This window comes from Acanthaster planci, linkage group LG20 (assembly GCF_054643075.1).
Source record: "Acanthaster planci isolate LZ-2023a linkage group LG20, COTS_SCS, whole genome shotgun sequence".
Lineage (NCBI taxonomy): Eukaryota > Metazoa > Echinodermata > Asteroidea > Valvatida > Acanthasteridae > Acanthaster > Acanthaster planci.
The window spans coordinates 2861279-2881307 of NC_141796.1; the positions used below are offsets into that span (position 1 = coordinate 2861279).

Here is a 20029-nt window from a genome sequence, read left to right on the forward strand (position 1 = left end):
TTTCAGTAAAATATTTATATTGCATGGTCCTTTAACAACATACAGGTATATCGATATTAAACAGAACTGAGGCGTCACTACGAGGTGTCAAAACCCCACTCCCCATTCGCCCGTTATGTTGGCAAAATCTTTTCTGCAAATTGTACTCCAATTTCCTACAACAAAAGGGGATGCACGCCATGCTGCCAAATTCTTTCCACTGGCTGGCACATCCCAACAAATGTTTCCTGGATCTATGGTTCGTGCCTTTGGGAATTTTGAACCCGTAATACATTCAAATTGGCGCCCCTGGTTGGAATTGAAAAGATCTGTTTATAAAATCGACAAGAGCAGTGTACTAAAAGAGCTCCATCATGAGTGTCACTGTAGGAAAAAAAACTGTGGCAGGTGTATGCCCCACCTGCTATGGCCACACGCTCTACTTTCCACGTTTCCAAAATCTATAAGCTGGCGCATACACCTACAATATACAGCTTTGGAACTGACTGCAGCACACGTGTGAAAAAAACACAAACAATCTTACACAGGCGAATGTGAACACGAAGCCAATCTGACGTCCCAAAGTCTTAGCAACAACATTTCACATAGTTGAAATTTGTTCAACTTTTTCAAATTCGCAGCGCGTTTGTTTGATCCGACGTCACAAATTCGCGTTTGTGTCAGCGTTCGCGACAAGTACATTTATGAACCAGCCTTGACAATCACTCCACGCAGACCTTTTTTGAAGGGGTTTCTCTCTGACCTCACGGTCATTTAACTCTACAGACAAGCTGGGATTATTCCTTTCATTCTGAACAAGAAACGTCCCCAACGTAACTAAGTAAGTGACTGACCGACAGGTAAATCAATAAATGCCAAATTAAATAAATTAATGAATAAATCAATCGATTACACCAATCAGTAAGTCAGTCAAACCAATGTCAAATACCCAGTTTTTGTTAATACGGAAGTATTCCTGAAGGCGACAAATGAAACAGATTGAAGCAACCAGGCAAACAACAAACTGTCGGATGAAAGAAGAGGATAATGGCAGAAATAATGACCACGCTTATACATTCATGAATAGCCTAAATTACACAGCATTATAAAACTTATTAAATAAAACGAATGCTGAAATAAACACCCAAAGCCGCCCCATTAAATTCAGAGCACCGTGTGGATTGGAAGTAAACCTTCCCAAAAAAGAGGGGAACCCATTTTAGATCCGCATTTGCATTGATAAAGTCCAAACTCGTCACCACTTGTCTGAATACAAAAACCACACTATGAATGTCTAGCCCTTTCCTTATACTATTTCATACATCGGTAAGTATTTATACTTTTATAATTTACAAAGTGAAGCACAATATCCCTTGAACACTGACATATTTTTGTTCTATTCCTTTAGCAAGTTACTGGCCTTCCTCGTTTGGGAACTAAACGTATGATTAAAGGTTATTGAATTATTATTATTTAGTTTTGTTTGTATTTCCTTTTTTTTTTTGGTTTGCTTCACATTTTACACATTATTGCAAGTCCCAATAACACAGTAAGCCTAGATGCCAATATCTTTAATTTTTTGGAGGTTACATTTCTTAAATGAACGACCACCTGCAAAGCTCTACCCTGTAGGTTCATCATCTAAGATCATACCAAAGTTGTACCCCCCCCCAGCCCAACCTCCCCCGACAGCGACTCTCAGCTACATTGCTTAAGCCCTCCGACTTGAGACGCTACGAGCTGGTTCATTTCCTGCCTACGAACTATGCTTTCACCTGCTTTCATCTTTAAAAATATTCTCAAGATTACCGGGTCCTCGGAATTCATCTTCAACGTTCAGATTCTGGACATGGCCGCAGTATGAGCATCATAAGTGACAGCTGACACAAAGACACATCATTTTATTTCCCAATGGAAATTGGAGTCTATGGGACTGACAGTTAACGGCCAAAAGGGGGCTCTGAAAAGGAAAGGAATAATTCTAAATTCAACATTTGGCCCCAAACAGCTGATAATCAAGCTAGTTTGGCTACGAATCTACAAAATCGATTTTAAAATTGCATCTAAAATGTTTTACTTCAATTCATGGAGATAAAAAGTCTAAACCGTATATTTACGTTGCGGTTTGTAACATATCCATTGACTTTACATTCATTTACCATTAACGGATACATACAATTAAACACATCATGTTTATATCAAGCAGGTCCCAAGTCTTTGTTTCTGTTTGTTTGCCATTACTGCGAAGTACATGTACCTGTTTAACAAGGTAATTTGTAAAGTCCCGAAGGACCTTGTTATATCAGTATTCCATTGTAACCGGTAATGACTAGGAAGTTATACATTAGGTACAATATAGTACATACTGTACATGTATGTACTTGTAAACACATATATAAAACTCCACATTAAGCTGACGAACAAACCAATCACGGTCCAACGTCGGTAAGAAAAAAATGAAGGACAACGTTCACTGCTGTATTTACCATGATTCCACAAGAACTTTCCACTGTCCCGTATACTCTAAAAACGCTGCTGAGCATTAAAATATTTAAACATATTTAAAACGTTGATAGCAAGAAAGTATTTACGAAGTACTAAATCACTGAACAGTTTGGAGGGTTAATCTTGACCCCTTTCCAACAATTGGTAAGTTAAGCGTGGTCGCCATGTGGTCAACTGTAACGCAGGTGGTCCGCAAGACGTCAACATAAGACAGTCGCTGGAGAGACGCCGCGCGACGTCATTCCATCAGAAAATTGAACAAAATGACGCCCGAAACTCGGAAAATCGAGGCAAAACAATGCCCTTTTCAGGTGGCAGTGTTGCTTCTTGAAATCAAAACGATACTCCACTTTGATGCAATTTGTTAAAGGTCAGCTATTTTGTTGACGATTGGGGCTGCATATGCAAGTAATAAGGAGAAAATGGACAAAATGAGTGGTGCTCAGCGAGAGAAACATCGTGGTACGCCCGCCATGCCAGCGTGCGTGTTTTTATAGGCCTACTCAGACAGTCGGGCTCAACCTCGCCGATCCATCTGGGGCTGGTTTGCCTTACGTCTTGGTTATCGGCGACACTTCCCTTTGACATGTTTCCATTTGTCTGCGTTGCATTTTGCGTCTTGATTGCGTTGCTCTTTGCATTTCTTACGTCGATATGGAAACCAGGCTTTACTGGAGTAACTCTGAGGCTGTGAAGTATATACCCAGCCGAAATGCTATATACATGTAGGTTCGCTTCATATATTACTCTCCACTACATGGAATACAGAAAACGCTATTTTAAGAAAAATGAAAAAATATAGTGTAATGCACATTTTTATAGCCAGGGGCAAAAAGTGTCAGCATAACAAAAATATTTCAATGGTCTGTCTACTTTAGGAATGCATGTATTTCAAACCCAGACAAAGTCTTTATAACCAATTCGCCAGGACGTGTAACAATCTAGTAACCTGGTAGACGTTCTCAATATTTTCAGTTGTGCTCGGATGAAAAAAAAAATTAAAGGAATAAAGAAACTTCTTTCAAACTGTTTCGAAGATGCCATACAAACGGTTTCAAATTATGACAATAAAAAAGGTTCACGAAACAAAAAACAAAAAATAAATAAAAACAAAAACAGTTAAACAAAGATTTTTTTTGCGAGGGGATCAAAATTTCAGATTTACATGCATTTGAAAAGTTGACTTTGAACTTCCCCGTATCGGCGCAGGGACAAATACCCTGAATCGCAGCTTTATGGCAAAGTGGGGATTAAATACTATAATTCTTGTCTTCTTTTTGAATCAATACTTTCAGGGGAGGGTGGGTTTGGAGAGGAAGTAAGGGAGGGACTTGTCTGAACGCTGAAAGTGTCATGCGTTTAGGTAAACATCAGAAATAAATAAAAGCCGCAGAGAGCGACCATGCAAGTAAACTGCTTTTCTTGTATTTCCCTGAGTTTGCGCAAAAGAATTTCTGACATTTCTAGGTAATTCTTCAGACTTCTTTCCACCTTATTGAATGAAGTAATTCCACGCACCATCGGGTGTTAGCGTTTACGACTACAGAGATATCTTAGGTCCCAATCCTTTGCTCTTAATTGTTTCCATTTCTGATAATAAATAGATCCACTAGATGATAAAACAATGTGATCTGTTAATAGGTTTGACTGTTCGATGTATACAAAATGTGCCATGCGACAGTTCTATACATAAGACATCTTAGTTGCATTGGAGTGATCTTGACCATTATGGGGAAAAGATGCTACCCGTTGAGAGTTAAGTTTCCTTCCGTGTCGGGATATTTACCGAGGAAATGTGCAGCAGCCAATTTTCGCCGATTTCACACGAAAGGATGGAAGTGTTGTTAACTACCGCCCAAAATTCGAAATGGCCGATTTTACTGATCGTAGTCAAGATTAATTCCGCGCGCGTCTAATATCGAGATTTATATGGCAAATTCAATGTTTCACTTCAAATAGTTTAAAATACTGCTTCACAATTTTAAAAACAAATGTGTTTTTTCTTTTAACGGTATAAAAGGAACAACTTCTGTTGGGAACTTGATCATCCTTATCCATGACGTTCAGGATGTTTAAAAAATTGTAAAACTTAACACTATGTTGTGAAGTCAATCCCACGTGAAGTCAATCGCAAGTACACCAAAACTTTGCCGCGCAAAGTCGAAGCCAGGTGATGCCGAGTCTTGTGAAATCGGCTGCAAGAGGGTCAAGGAATTTGGATGTAGCAAACAATGATGCATGTTTGAATTATTTCAGAGAGACGACACAGCGTGCTGCTGAGGAATCATTCAATTTCGTACACCCAGTCGCTCTCCGTTCTGCCAAACTGTTGACAAAAAGAAATACAGAGAATTCCACAATCGGAAACGTGTGGATAAAAAAAAAGAAAGACATCTGGGAAATAAAATGCTGACATGACTGAAAATGCCATCGTAAGAAAAAGTTGACAATTCTACTTAACACAATAAATACCCCAATTGAGTGAAGTAGTAAAATACGATCATGATTCTACAAAAACGAAGACCCACATGAGATCGCTTTGTGCCACGCAGTCATGGAACAATTTTGAAACACCAAAAAGCTGGAGAAAATGCGTCTATAAATTTACAGGCGGGGGTTAGGTGACCAATCGTTTCGGTTACAGAAGGGGCAGAATCTCTACATCGAACTTCCCACTAACATTCGTTCAATACCGTCAATTCATAATAGTGCGCCTCCAAGAGTTTGCAACGCGTTGACAAATCACTGCGCGCGAAATCTGTCAGCTCTTTCCAAACGCGCATCGTGTCGATAGATTTCGTGCACTGTAATTGGTGAACGCATCACAAACTCTTGGAGGCGCACTATTGTGAATCGCCCACATTCGGCACTTCTATTTACCATTCCCTTTGTTCAGAATCACGTGACTTCGAAATGAGCCACTGTAATGGCCACAATATACAAAGAAACATCAATTGCACAGTTGAAGAACTGATAAAAACCTATTGAAACACAACCTTGCCTCCTTTTACAAATAAATCTTACAAACCAATCTTAAATTTTGTTCTTAGCAAAAGCTGACACGCTCGCAGAACAGCGGTCGTCAGAATTAGGTCAACCGGCATGCCCTTTGATTCGCTGCCATCAAGGTATCCGCCCGAACTGCGGTTTATTCAAGCGACAAAACCCCAAGGGACCACGTATACAGGAAAAGTACATATATCACTAAAAGAGGCAACGTTCATGACTTGTCAGTGCGCTGACTATACACTGTGTCTCAAAGCAAAAATGGACAAGCGAAAGTAATGTCTTTTTTTAACCGCCAACTGGATATATTCGTAACTTACAAGGGGACAGTATTTATTTCCAAGGAAAATGTATTTACTTCCAGTATTTGCTTGCACGGTTTTTCTGGGAGTTGGGTTGGGGTGTCATTATTCCAAAGATCGAAAAAATCCTTTTTAAGACGACCGACAACAAACAAGTCACGATCAGTACAAACAACTGCAATCTCTGGCGAGCAGTTGAACCGTGGGAACCATCATTCGCGTCTGACAGACCGACGGAGAATCTCCCAAGTTTGAGCAGAGTTAAGGGGTTTCTCTTTTGATAATGGACGTGCGAAATATATGACACTTTTGCAAAAAGAAAAAGGTCACAGTATCATGAAAACACACTTCCTTAAAGAAACGAGGTTGAATTGGGCATTTTCCATATCAACAATGATCTCCATTCGACGAAGTCAGTCAAGTCAGCAGCGAATTTCAATAAAATCCGGATGTGCTTTTCTCTCCTAATTCGGTTTTAGCTTTGGTCAGATTTTGGAAAGCCATTTGAAACAGTCACTGTACGTGTTTCCAGCAGCTGTGAAGGGTAACACGTTCTTCTTCATAAATAGATATCTCACAAGGATAGCAAGGGAAAACTGCAGAGCATGGTCCGGCCATGGAGGTAGCTAGGTAATAGTCCGACACATGCGCACGAACCTGACGCACCTATGAGGCATCTCAAGCATAGTGCGTTACCCTTGCTGATGGTAACCTGCCTGACAGAAAAACTGCGACCGAAACCACGTCTGTGACCAGGGTCTGCCCTTGCTCTGTGGTGAGAGAACCGCAAGCTTTGGGAGCCTACTTGTTTGTTTACTGCGTGGCCTTTCAAAGCTTGAATGAGATCATTGCCAAACAAAAGGTCTGCGGCAAGGGGGTTGTGCACGCACGTCGGTGTATATCCAAGCAAGTATTTCACAAACGACCTTGGGCCCAGATAAAACGATAACTCGCCCATACACACGTACAATTATTCAACTGAGCTACACTAATAGCCGGGCCGCACGGCACACATTCTGGTGAGCTCAGTCGTGTCGAGCTCCCAAACATTTTCGGGATTTGAAGAATCCGTCAGCTTAGAATTTAGATTGTATCTGCGGGCCACTGTGTAATTCTGTAGCTTTTTCATTCCACGTCTCGCCATGGATTTCTGTTTTCAAAAGCCGAAATGTATGGATTTTCCTTTTAATGAAATTAAAGTAGTTCTTGCCTTTCCGATTGTGGTTTTACAGAATAGTTCGTCAGTCACCCATTCAGGCGTATTCTGCCACTTTCCACCGAGGTTATCACATACTTTTCAGGCCAACTTACACTATCATCTTCGAGGGTGGTCATTGCATTGCAGACAGCAAATCGCCAATATGTTTCATGCACATTAGTGCAATCTATGTCCCAATCAAAGACAGTCGCACAACTGTGTGGCAATGCACCAAAGTATGCCCACTATATACCAACAATAACACATGAAAACATTGGGGCCAGCACGGAGAGGAGTTCTCTATCTGGTTCGTAACTTCGTCACAAAGGCAGACGCGCCACAGTTTGCAGCCTCCCATTGGACGATCGCTGAAGTTCCATGTAAACGGCAATCAACGCATTTCACTGCAGTGGAGTGGGTGTGGTTTAAACTGAAGTGACGTCACACTTGCGAACCGGATTTAGATAAAACCACTTAAGCTTCACTGGTCATCCCGATGGCCCCTTTCCATTGTGGAAAGCACTGTGCTGGGTTTTGTACAGAGCGTCTGTCACCGAACAATGGTTCCAGGCAGTAGTAACAGCAATGCCTGCCGCCATTGGTGAGGGTCACCGCATAACTAGGTGACAAAGCAACCCATGGTCACCAGATTCATCTTTAGACAGGTCTTCTATTACTTGCTTTTGGTTTTTAAATATAATACATCCGTATACCTCGCTATAGACAGATATGGTGACAGTGGAAACACTGCCAATGGTCAGTTCTTGTGGTCCCTGTGCCAGTGATCACCAGGGTTACTGTACGCATCCACCGTCGGAATTTCTCCATAATGGTTTCCACCATTAAAGCGTGCGCCGGGAGTGTCCAGTGAAACGTCGCCATGATTCGTTTCGAACCAAACAATTCAATCTCACGTCATTCCACGCGAAGCCAATGGCGGGGACGTATTGAAAACGAAGGCTCGGAGATTACTTGCAATGGCTTTTGGATGTGTGTGCTTCATGCACGATTTTCTCCCTTTTTTAAGGTTTTGGTATAGCCTTTTTTGCGATTTGAAAAGGATGTCTCTTTTCAAAGAACACTACCACACACGAAAATGTAATGCTGAACAATAAATTCACAGCGATATTGTAAAGAGGTCTTTTGGGGGCAAACAGTTAATGGAAGATTATAATAATTCCATCAACTGCGACGTTATTTTCAAGAAACTAATAGACCTAAAACATAATGACGTAGTGAAATGTTTACCGCAATGTATTGTGAGTAAAAGTAAAACGCGGGGATAGAAATCAAAGATGGCGGACACGATCATCAGCCATGCGAGCCTTCGCCTGACTTTAGACGGAGCGAACTTGCGGGTTCGTGGAAGCTTGAAAAAAAAATGCAGCTCTGGCGTTCGCCACGTGCTTGATACACACAATGGCAAACAACAATTAACACGAACCATTTTGGAAATACAGGTATTCTCAATCCCAGGATCTTTTCTGACAATTGTCGATGCGCACGATGTTCTAGCAATGGCGTGCGTACGGTACTCACGCTACTGCTAGCACATCCCTTCCTTTCACTCGTAATGCAACACGGTAAGCATAGCGTTACGTCATTGGGTTTTAGATTTTTTCACAGAAACGGCCTACGTCTTGTGTTCTCACCAACTTAAGTCCAATTTTCGACTGCACCTAAAACAGCAATGAAGAGGAGTCAAGGCTCTGTACCTGTATATCATTGAGCTCATTGTACAGTCTGACGGCTAGGTTGGCACCGTCGTCCTTCGTTGGGATCTGCAAATCCTCACCTTGGTAGAGTATGCTGGAGACAGGGCACACGACACAAGCTGTGCCAGCACCAAACATCTCATAGATCTACAGCAACACAGGGGAAATACACAGTAATCATGGACAACAGTGTATATAATTTTTCCAACTTTACTTTCCCATAATTCAATATTCCCTAATCTGATCTGAACCAAACTTTGTATGTTTTCATTTTAGGCCCTAAACTACCATCTCTCAAAATATGGACATTAAAATTCGGCCTCCTGGTAGTTTGAAAATAGGGAGACACTGAAATGTCTCCCTAAAAGCCAATGTCTCCCTAATGCTGAAAAATTTACCACAAAATGTCTCCCAAATGACCTATTTGTAAATATACTACCATTTATTCCGAAACATAACACTCCCCCGTGGGGGACAGAGACTTAGTCCAGAGGACATTTACAACAAAACTCTACTACTGAGGACCAAAAAAAAAAGTTCGTAATCTTCTTCGTGTGTCCCGTCATGAATGGTTTTGCAATACAACATGACTGTACAGGTTCAGATGGGCCTTCACAAGTGTATTGCTCTAGTGTGGACATTCCGTTGTTTTGATGTGGTTACGAAAACTCGGAGTAAATGCTGCTTTGCCTATCACCCCTGTCTTTCATTCAAACGACATCTTGGATAATTTCTTCGACGGTTTCTCTTTATTTAAACATCAACAATACTGAGCCCTAAATGCCTCGGAAAGTGTTTTTGATAAAGGGGCAAATATATATCTGTGGTATCCAATGGCATTATACATTGAGGGCACACCAAAGACATTCGACTTTTCAAATGTGGGGACAGAAATGAGTTGGAAGACATGCACTTAACAAACCATTTGAGGTCAGGACCTTTGCTTTGGGTGAGATTTCTGTCTCGAAAATAGGGATCGCTGGAGCGGTTTGTGCTAATCGTATTCCCAATTCAACAGGCCAAACGTCGGTCGATACAGTAAAGGTATTGGGTATTTTACGAGAAAAGGACCAAATTAGGTTCATAAATAGACTACTAAATAAAAAACCGTAACTGGATATTGACCAATCGCAGATCCGGTTGGTAACATTTTACAAACGTGCTAAAGAATGTTGAGTCCGGACCTTCTGTTAAGTTTTCTTATGTGATGAGGGATGAGATACACATTTTTTAGAGCTTTGTACGCAAGCGTATCTTTACACTTATGTGAATGGATGCAAAATAATGTATAGGCCTATGTGTTAAATGAATTGATTAAAACCCGTTTAAAGTACCAGTCAGCACAAACAGTACTGTGAATGTTCAGCTCCATTCTGACGCACGAAAGTGGGGATCATAATATAAGTGGCATAATGTCATTTCAGAACCGACGCCATTCCAAAGTCGACTATGCAGCAAGTCAACTTGGCGTGTGTCAACTTTTGACCCAGTTCACGTTTTTCTGTCACATCACGTAAAAGTGAATGAAGTCACCCACACATTCTAAAAACACCTGGGTCAGACTGATCCGGAATCTGGGTCCCATGGGGGCCTGACCCTTTTCCCGGTCAAATTGAGCCGTTTTGGGTCATATTTGACCCAGAGAGGGTCAAATATGACCAAAAAGGGCTCATTATTTTTTGGGTTAAATTTTTGTCACTGCACTTTAAAAACACCTGGGTCAGACTGACCCGGAATCTGGGTCCCATGGGGCCTGACCCGTTTCAGGGTTGCAAAAACCTTTAATGAAGTAAAGGGGAATGATTGAAGTAATTATTACATGGATGGAAAGAATAGGATTATAGGAGTTTTAAGTGCAAGCCATCTATTCTGCTGATGGAGATCGATCGGTTTTGAGCTTGTCTTTTTGAAGACTTTTTAAACCTACTTTTTTGTACGCAAAGTTTTCACCTTGGGTAAAGGTGTTATGCAGAGAAATCTTTCTTTATATTCTGCTCTTAACTTTTCCACACGTTTTTGGCGATCATGCATGTGACTTTTTTCTCATGGACTTAAATCCACTATTTGAAGCAGGAAAATATCTGTTGAACGCCACGGTTATGCATGAGAGAAGTCCCGTGGCAACCGACAAAACGCAGTCAGTGAAGAAAAAAATATATTGCAAACAAAGGTGATATGTCACACTAAATAGCGCCCACTTTAGCCGGACTTTTTCCATTGTAAGGTTTTCTTTTTGTCTGAAATTTGAATGTTCCAATAATTGGTACCAGGAGATATCCCCAACCACGCATTCACAATATACAGAAAACCAAATGGGAACCAGCGCAGCACATGCAACCCACACGAGCGATACCAGCGGACTCTCGGGATACAGAAGCTCGCAAGAGTTGCAAAAATGCAGGAATCAATCTGGCATTTGTGACTGATCTCGGAGAGTGCAGGATCAGACCTGGAACAGATCCTTCTCGAAAATGGAAAGAGAAAATATAGGCCTATAGGATCAAATCAGGTTTACCCTAGCCATCGATCCCCATTGAAATGATCCTCACTGCGAAATACACCGATTGCGCACGATGAGACCATGTACAACCTTTCGGATTCGTCGAGCGCCACGGAGTTCAGTAAACATCAGCGAGAGCTGAGAGTTTAAAACTAGTCAGCAACAAATACCCCCCCCGAACACCGATGAAGGACCCCAAATGACACGAGGCTTCATAACACTTCTTGCTGGCTCATTAAGACGGGCCAATAGGGCAGAATATGTCAGTGTGAGTGGACACCACCAAGAAATTGCATACGCAGCTACACTAGCTATGCCCGGTAATGCACTATAATAACAAAAAATCCCCAAATATGGAGAGACTGAGGTTTCCATCCTGGCAGAATCTTTCCAGAAGTCAACATGGGAAGTGGACTGGAAAAAACAAGCAAACAGGAAATCAACCAAGCGTGGATGAATGCAAGAGGACAAAAGGAAAGGTCAAGAAAGCTCCAGGCTGGAAAAAAAGGGCAAGGGGTAAAACTAAAGGGGTCTGGACGCAAACTTCTTTCCAAGGGTCTGAAGTTCTGTCCCATTCACCCCACAGTGAACCGGGTAGAACTCAGCCAAGTTCTCACTGAATACTTCCGCAGGATACGACTTGAAGGATTTTTCTTTGTCTCTGCTCCGTGCGACCAGGAGCCACCCCGTGTCAAAAGCACCTGGGTACCCCCTTGAGAATCGTGTACCGGCCCTTGAGACCTATGCACCGGCTGTTCATTCACAAGTGAATGACCCTGACCATTTTCGTCACAGTCCTCATGATAATCTTTCTCCAGGGATGAGCGTTCAGCACGTCCTTCGCTCCCGCAATGACATCATCATCAAGCTGGCGGATAAAGGTTCGGCTATGGTAATTATGGACCGACATGTCGCAACAGCAATACATTGATGAAGCCCATCACCAACTGAACAATCATACTTACTACATGTATATCTCCCTCGATTGTGGTTCTGATGGAGACAGATTCTACTGGGATCAAACGTCAGTTCCTCCATATTTTGTGATTCAAATTTGTATCAAGGCAGACACCAACAACCATCGTTTTGCCCGGGTGATTTCCATTTGCATGTAAACCCCGGTAATGGCTTATCCAATGAAAACAAGGGGGTTTTCGCCTCTGAAAAGAGGTCTAATACACGTACCTTTACCCACCGCTGCTGGTGCACCGCTAAATTAATACACAGGTTTGCTCGTACGCACGACGGGCGAGTCGTGTTTTGGTTGCGTCTCCTACAACTACATGTACGGCTTCGAATTTTTATCAAATTGTGAAGAGCCATGCATAGCCAGTGTTCGACGTTCTAGCGGATGTTGTAGTCTCACATGGAGACGCCTCATGGTTTATGCTGCCAGCATAGCACGCACAGCCTGCAACATAAATCGTTGAAAATACTTTTTCAGGATTTTTTTTTTTTCGGGAGATATTATACCCCACAAGTATATTGACATATGTACACATGATATACACGATAAAGCCAACAGTGCTACATTTTGTTTTTAAAGTGATTGAACGTCTTTTATGCAACATCATTATTTAGTATCCACAGAAGCCAGTACTGGTCGTTGATTATCATGAAGCAATTTTTATTAATACCATTTAACTCCTGTTCATTCTATACTATTCAAATCCAACTCGACTTTCGGTTACGTAATGACTTGTGACGGAACAAAATCACACCGTGAATCAAAGTTGTTGAATCTTGCTTCAACAAAAAAAAAGTTACAGGCTGTAAGCATCAGGATGGCCTTTAGTTCAGCGATGGCTTCACCTTTACGTGTTTCAATTTTTGGGAAAACTCCGGATGCAAGTATATGTTTTTTTTTTGTTTTGTTTTTTTAAGGAAAGGAGGAAATCAACGAATTTCACTGCTCGAAAAAGGCAGACAGCCAACATGCCCTACTCCTTCCCGAGGTCAGGCAAACACAATTTGAGCGAAATGAAGTATGATTTCAATACCTTTTAATCTATTGTGTGGTAATGCCTGACCCCAGGAGGGGGTACGGCGAGGTTGGCAGGCTTGAAAAGGCCACTGCTGCATTGCATGACTGAATAACAAAAGAATCACATGAGACGTCTCCTTTCCACCACAAAAGATGAAGCGGCGTTCAGTTTCCAGCCCTAAACAAGTAGCAGAAACCTCTCTTGCGATGATCTCGAAGACCTGTTTTCATTCAATACCCACGTGTGTGTCTCTTCGCGAAACGGGGACAACATGGTGAGAAAAGTTAACAGTGCTTCAACAACTGGATCTTAGGGAAGTAACAGCAATCCATCAGTTGTTGCATTACTTGTGAGTTAATCAAAACCCCAAGTTTTATTTCTTATTTTACATATTATTTTATAATATACATGTATTTATGGACCAGCAAAATTTGGTCATCCGTGCATATGATATCCGCCCTTCGGGCCTGTGAGTGACCTCATCCATATCTCTATGACGTCAGACGCCACCGACAAACGTTTTGCTCGGGTGATTACATATGACGTTTCCATTCACATGTAAATCCCGGTAAATGCCTTATCCAATGAAAAGGGGTTGACATTGGCCAATACACAATTTCATTTTCGCCTCTGAAAAGAGATCACATACATTACCGGTGCAACCGACAGTGAATGGAACCCTTCCTAATTTCGACATGGCGACAACACGAGCTCTGGCAAATACATATGGTGCTTTTCTGATCCTGTTGGTAGTAATTTTCACAGCCTTAAACTATTTCGATCTAAACAATGGCGTTGTAAGAGTCAGGTCAATTGAAGATCGGGTACCTTACCCGAATCGCTCTATTGGCGTTGTAGACGGAACCGATTTGGCTTTTACAAAGGGTCATACTCTCACCCTGACCGTCCGCATGGAAACCATACCGAAACTTCTGACACGTTTCTACTGTGACCTTTTACGATCTGCTGTTCTGTTTTGGTCGCCAAAGCTGGGTCGCATTAGTGTGATACTAAATAAGGAGTCGGAGTCAGATCATCTGTTTGCTCTTAGATTGCGAGGACGAGAACGAGAACTCGGCCTCAAATTTGACTTCTTCTACGAGCCTCTCCCCAACGACACAACCATCCTGAAAAAGGGACGTGTCCCTACAGGGTATACCCGTCAACTGTGGAGTAGTTTCTGGATGGATGTGTTCATCGACGCGTCGATCGTTGCCTGGGCTGACACGGATGCCATATTTATAACGCCCGTAACGCCTGAAAACATCTTCAACGGTCAGAGATTACGAGTAGTCGCTTTTACCGACTGGAGGAGGCCAAAAACTTGTGGATGGTACAGGACAACACAAAGTGCACTTGGCAGAAAGATGGTGGCGGACTTCATGACGTATTTCCCCACCTACGTCTGGAGAGATACTATAACCAACTGCAGGAATTTTGTCCTGAAGCAGATGAAAGTAAGTCATTGCTTTGACAAAAGTAAAATATGGACTACAGGCAACCCTGGGCTGAAGAGACAGAAAGGGAATTATCCAATGTTCCTTAAAGAACCCAACATTCCCAGAAGGAAAAAAAAGCAAATGGAGGGGTCTTCGTTTTAATGTCAATTGCACAAGTTTTTCCTTGTTTTAGTTCATTATTTTTTGCACTTGAATCGCGTCTAGAATTGAGAGGAAAAAAAAGTCAACAGCCCCAATCCAGTATACACCACCATCCAAACACAGAACGATAATGCTTGGATATATTTGGATTTGTGCACGATATAGTTAGTAAAATGGACAGGTCTTTACTTTCAAAACCGGAAGCGTTGCATATGGTTATTGCTGTTCCACAGATAGGTACAGGTTTGGTTCTAGGACATGAGGAGCTAATCAACACGCTGAGCAAAGCTAGTTCCAATCCATTCAGACGTCAAAAGCCAGCAATGCAGAGTTTTTTTATACATACAGACGAGCATCATAATATTTGATTCGTAAATATCCGACACCGATGCCAAATTTTCGTTTATGTTCTGTGCTAGTTTTGTGTCCGAATGTCCACCGATGTCCCAAACCCCAACAGACACAATACATGACCACTAACGATAAACAATTGGTTGTATGATTACAAAATAACAAATGCTACGAAGTTCAAGCAAACAGCAAAAGCATTTACTGAGAGGAAAAAGCATTAAGAATAAGCAATTGCTTGAATTTGTATGAATAAAATGTTTCTCTTACTGTTCAGAATCTGCTTGTACCAATAGTAGCAAATGCTTAATACTTGTGGCTGACTTCACAGCCGAACGGTTTTGCACAATAGGGCTTCCGTTGTCTAAACGTACACACACACAGTGCGGCACGGTGCTGTATCTTGAGACATCAGCATGGCAGATAAGCACGATGGCAGTAATTTTGATCGCAAAAACCTTGAAGAAAAATTGCTCTGCCACTCTCAAATCGGTACAGCTGTCTGTATCTGGTTTCTTGAAATTCCCTCCTTAAGGCATACAGCTTTTCCCTTCGAATGGCATTCATGAACGTTGCTATTTAGAACATTAGTAAATGCTCCTCGTTTGCAAGCCTGCCCTGACCCAGTCTAGAAAAATGTCAAGTAAGTAAATATTCCAATTCTGTAGAACTTACTCGTTTTTATTCATACAAAATGAAGCAACTGCTTATTGTCAAGCACAAACTTAAAGAGTAAAAAGTAAATACTTTTACTTTTTAGCAACTGCACTAAAGTAAAAGCGTTTGCTTCGTTATTATTCATACAAACACGAGTGAATGCTTCACAAATGGTAGTAAAAGCAAATGCTACTTTTATTCATACGACCAAATATTTCTCCCCTTCAGGTAAATAGCTTTGCGGAGGCCTTTCGAAAACTGGGAATCGGCATTAGTCCTGTTAACATCATCATGAACTACGCCTACTACTTTGAACACGATCGTTATGACTGGCATCTAGACGTCAGTAACAATTTGAAAGGCTATAATGCTAAGTATGTACCGCGTGGATTTGAAATCCAGCCCAATGAGACTGTGTCGGAGGTACACGTCACCGTACACGACGGCTACTTCAAGCTATCTCCACACCCTTTGCTGCAAGGATACTGCATCGCCAAACGGTACACCGGTCAGCTACCCGTGGGCTGCAAACAGTTTGAAAACACCACCAATTTTTTCCTGTTCGAGTTCGAGACCAAGCCATATGTGGGTCACATGAAGGCGTGGTGTTCGCCAGGCGCAGGCCGCGAAAGCTGCGCCCAACGTATAGAGGCCCACTACAACAACACTTTGAAGTATTACAATGCCGGGAATGACCTGAATTTGAAACGGGTTGGCGATATTGAGGAAGCAGCAAGACAGGAGAACATTTCCTGCCCGAACGTATTCAACTTCGGCTAAAGTTGGACGGGTGCAATACTTGGAGATCACTGTTTTAAGAGCAAACTGCGCCACCAGAACAGTGAATGTGAATCGGGGTCGTCAAAAGATGGGTTTTCATACAGGGTCAGAGAGAATGCCAAAATGTACGACACATTTGGTTACCTTCCAGCATGCATCACGGTATCACAGATGTGTCCGTTAACATGTCAGCATTACCCGATTATTCGGTATCACTTTAGAATCGAAGGCGCCAGTATCACATCTTCAGTTATATCAAAATGGGAAGTTAATCGTGCATTTTCAGTTGAAAATTGTATTTCCTCACTTCTATATCGGTCTTGCCTTAATATGTCTCATCATCGTTGGATAAAACTATATCAATAAAATGCATCGCACTTTGTGTGGTCAATCTTCAGCCTATATCTTGCACCATAAGCACTCGCTGCCCAACACGAACCATGAACTCTATCTGGGACAGCAAGCCAGTGCAATCACTCTCAGTGGCGTCATCCACAAAGTCGGCCATATTGACCAATTTTATTTAGGAAAACTGAGAATAAAAATAAAAGCCTTAAACAAAAAAATGATCAAAGATTAATTTCATTCACGATGACGAATACAAATGACAGCTATGAACAAAATCCATTAAAGATTAATTTTATTTACGATGATGAATAATTTAAAATGTGTGATTTACATTATCTAAATGTTGTAAGCAACATTAAAACAACTCAAATTGAGGCAAATGAACCAAAATAGTCTGGTACCATTCCATTTACGAGATTTCATTGAATGAGACAGATTCAGGGAATGTCATCAAATATGACTTGCCAGTGAATAAGGCCAACTGGAAAGCCAGATTTCCAATGCAGTCACGTCAGACGTCACCTCAGAGAGCAGCGATTTCACTGTTTGTGCGCAGGGCTACACTACCGGTGAGCTACGTAGCAATACGGCGACTTGTCCAATCAAAATGGCGAAATATATATAGCCTATGTGGGCACATCATACTCCTGCACGACAGGAAGAAGTGCGTTATGACTCCCAAAAATGTCTGGCGATCTGTTTACATTTGTAACATTTTTCGGAAACGTTTTCTCTCACGTTGGTTGTACAAAACGAAAGTACCGTCGGTGTTGTCCACAGACCTCGGAGAATCCGGTTAAAAATATATATATCACCTGCCGGTTTCGAAGAGGTCTCAGTGAGCGCGAAGCGCGAAACCGAGCAGCATAGGGTCCAGGACCCGCTCAAGAGCCTTGGAAAATTTAGAATTCTCGAAATGTATGTGGCCCAATCTAAGCCACTTTTTTTTACCACTTTGGCCACATTCGAGGGGAATTTTCTTACTAGATCTACACGCATTCACAGTTTAAAATGAACAATCCAATCATACTTCAATTAATTCCTTTTAGTATCTTAATAAGCATCTTATTGTAAAGATTGATGGTTTTATTTCTGTACGTAGGGTTTGACAAGAAAATTGCTGGAACTAAAACATTAACCCAGGTTGGCTGTATTTTATTTATCAAGCTCCATGCTGACAGTGTCATGCCAGGCGCAAAGCAGCTGCTTACAGCTCACGAGGCAGCCCAAGATCGTATGCCAAATTTTCAGTCCCGTTTAAAGTCTTAATTTTAAATGATACAAATAGTATCTAAGGGTAGGCCCACAAGCCAACAGAACAAAATTCTTTAATTAAAAAAAAGCAAAGAAAAGACAGAGATTTTCATTCAACCTTTCAGAAGAAGCATGTAACCACCGTGGGGCATCCAGGTTGACTTAGGCCTAAATATACATCTAACATGCGTTTAGAGGGCAAGTTGCTTTCCTGTTTGAGTGATTTCTAGTCTACGGAGGTCTAAAAACGTCTTTACAATCCGCTTCAAGTTTTTGCTCACCGCAAAACAGTGGGGCTGGGGTATGATTCAATAGCCCATCCCCCACCTCAAAGAGTAGGGGTGGGGGTTATACCCGCATTCCCCATGGTAAAATTTAAGAAAACGAAAAACAAATACAGTAATCAATACAACATTCATCAATGGACCAATCCGTCAGCTATCGACAAATCAATCTATTCATCCTCCATCATGCACTCCATTTTCAATCCACAAACAGTCTTCCGTCATCTAATCAACCAAACGAGTACTCCATCACCCATCACAAGTCAATCTATCATACCCATCCAATATCAGTCAGCATAAAAACTAACCAATCCAAAATTGCCCAATCATCATAAGCAGTGCATAAACGGTCATAATGTCGCGAATTCGAACCGTGTTACCAAAAGACACCAAAGTCGAAAATGGCGCACGAACTTACCCTTTTTTCCTGGACTGCTCTCATTACTTCCTTCATGGTGAACGTTCGCTCAGTAACTTTAAACTCTCCCTGCAAAATTACAGTCACGGGTATGCATTATCCTTTGCTGTGTCGGTCAAGAAGCCAATTAGTTGGTTAACATTTGCAACTCGCAACAGTTTATCTTAGACAATATGCAAAAAATAAAGGTGCAACTGCTGTTGCTTTGATAAAAAGATCTATCGAATCCGACATCTCCAAGTAGAAATCTGACTCTGGTCAGTATAGCTTGGTTCCAAACAATCCAATGGCTACATGGGCCAATCCAATGAATTGATATGAAGTGACTTAATGTTGTAAGGACTACCGGTAGCTTTCATCTTGGTCATACGTGTACCTCCTTTTCCCTCAGAAACCTGTTGCACCTTGTACATGTTGTGGTCTTTAATAGTTTATCACCACATATACATGCCACAGGCTGTCTGCTCTTGCAATTCAGCTACTCCACAAATCAAAGTGTTTTGTGCACTGCATGATGTAAGAGTACAACCCAAAATGCATCAAGTCCCATTTCTATGTCAAAGGCTTGGCTGCATCTTTATTCACTCCTCACTTGAACCTCTTTGTAAATTTTTGAATGGCAAAGAGCAAGTCCAGACTTTCTGTAAATGCAGTCAAGCTCATGGTAATACATGTATTCCGTTAAGGTTAAAGCAGACGAAGAACCTATTCAGGGAGAAGCAGGCCTACATTTTTTAAGGGCCCAAAATAATATTTGAGATATTTTCAACATACATAACCTTTCACAGCTTTTCGGCGCGGTTCAGCTAAATTGGGGGGGGGGGCTTTTTACAACTTCTGGGAAGTTATTACAGGTATTAACCGGTTCTAAAACATTGCCTTTTGTCATGCCAAAACAAATAAAACAAGCAAAAAAATGACATCCATTCATGTCTTTCAAGTAAACTACAGTGGTGAAGTCTCAGCCCCGTGTACCACTGTAGAACATCTCATTAGAACTGACTGAGCCCTTGTGTTGAGCAAAACACCTCTCACTAGGCCTCATTACCAAATTAATACAGTATAATGCAAGTAAGTATTAACCCGTGACTGGGAAATCCTCTTCACACTCCTCTCTTTCCAGGGGATTCATTTTCATTTCATAAAATG

The 20029-nt window shown here is 41.6% G+C and overlaps 2 protein-coding genes across 2 annotated transcripts in view; one reads left to right on the forward strand and one right to left on the reverse strand.

Annotated features, from left to right (window-relative positions):
* Window positions 1-920: 920 nt before the first annotated feature.
* The window catches only part of LOC110975395 (branched-chain-amino-acid aminotransferase, cytosolic-like), a 50263-nt gene continuing 31154 nt past the window's right edge, over window positions 921-20029 (reverse strand). Inside the window, exons 9-11 of the mRNA XM_022227851.2 lie at window positions 18881-18949; window positions 8706-8852; window positions 921-4810 (exon numbers count right to left, since the gene is read on the reverse strand). Coding sequence (XP_022083543.2) covers window positions 4769-4810; window positions 8706-8852; window positions 18881-18949 — 258 coding nt within the window. The 3' untranslated portion in view covers window positions 921-4768. The remainder of the gene's footprint in view (window positions 4811-8705; window positions 8853-18880; window positions 18950-20029) is intronic.
* On the forward strand, window positions 13421-17308 carry LOC110975394 (uncharacterized). The gene is made up of 2 exons (XM_022227850.2): window positions 13421-14647; window positions 16025-17308. Exons 1-2 carry the CDS (start codon window positions 13886-13888, stop codon window positions 16574-16576), a joined length of 1314 nt encoding a protein of 437 aa, XP_022083542.1. The 5' UTR covers window positions 13421-13885; the 3' UTR covers window positions 16577-17308.

Coding starts and splice junctions, on each gene's coding strand:
- LOC110975394 (XM_022227850.2), top strand. CDS start 13,886: ATGGCGACAACACGAGCTCTGGCAAATACATATGGTGCTTTTCTGATC. Junction 14,648..16,024: donor TTGTCCTGAAGCAGATGAAA/GTAAGTCATTGC, acceptor TCTCCCCTTCAG/GTAAATAGCTTTGCGGAGGC.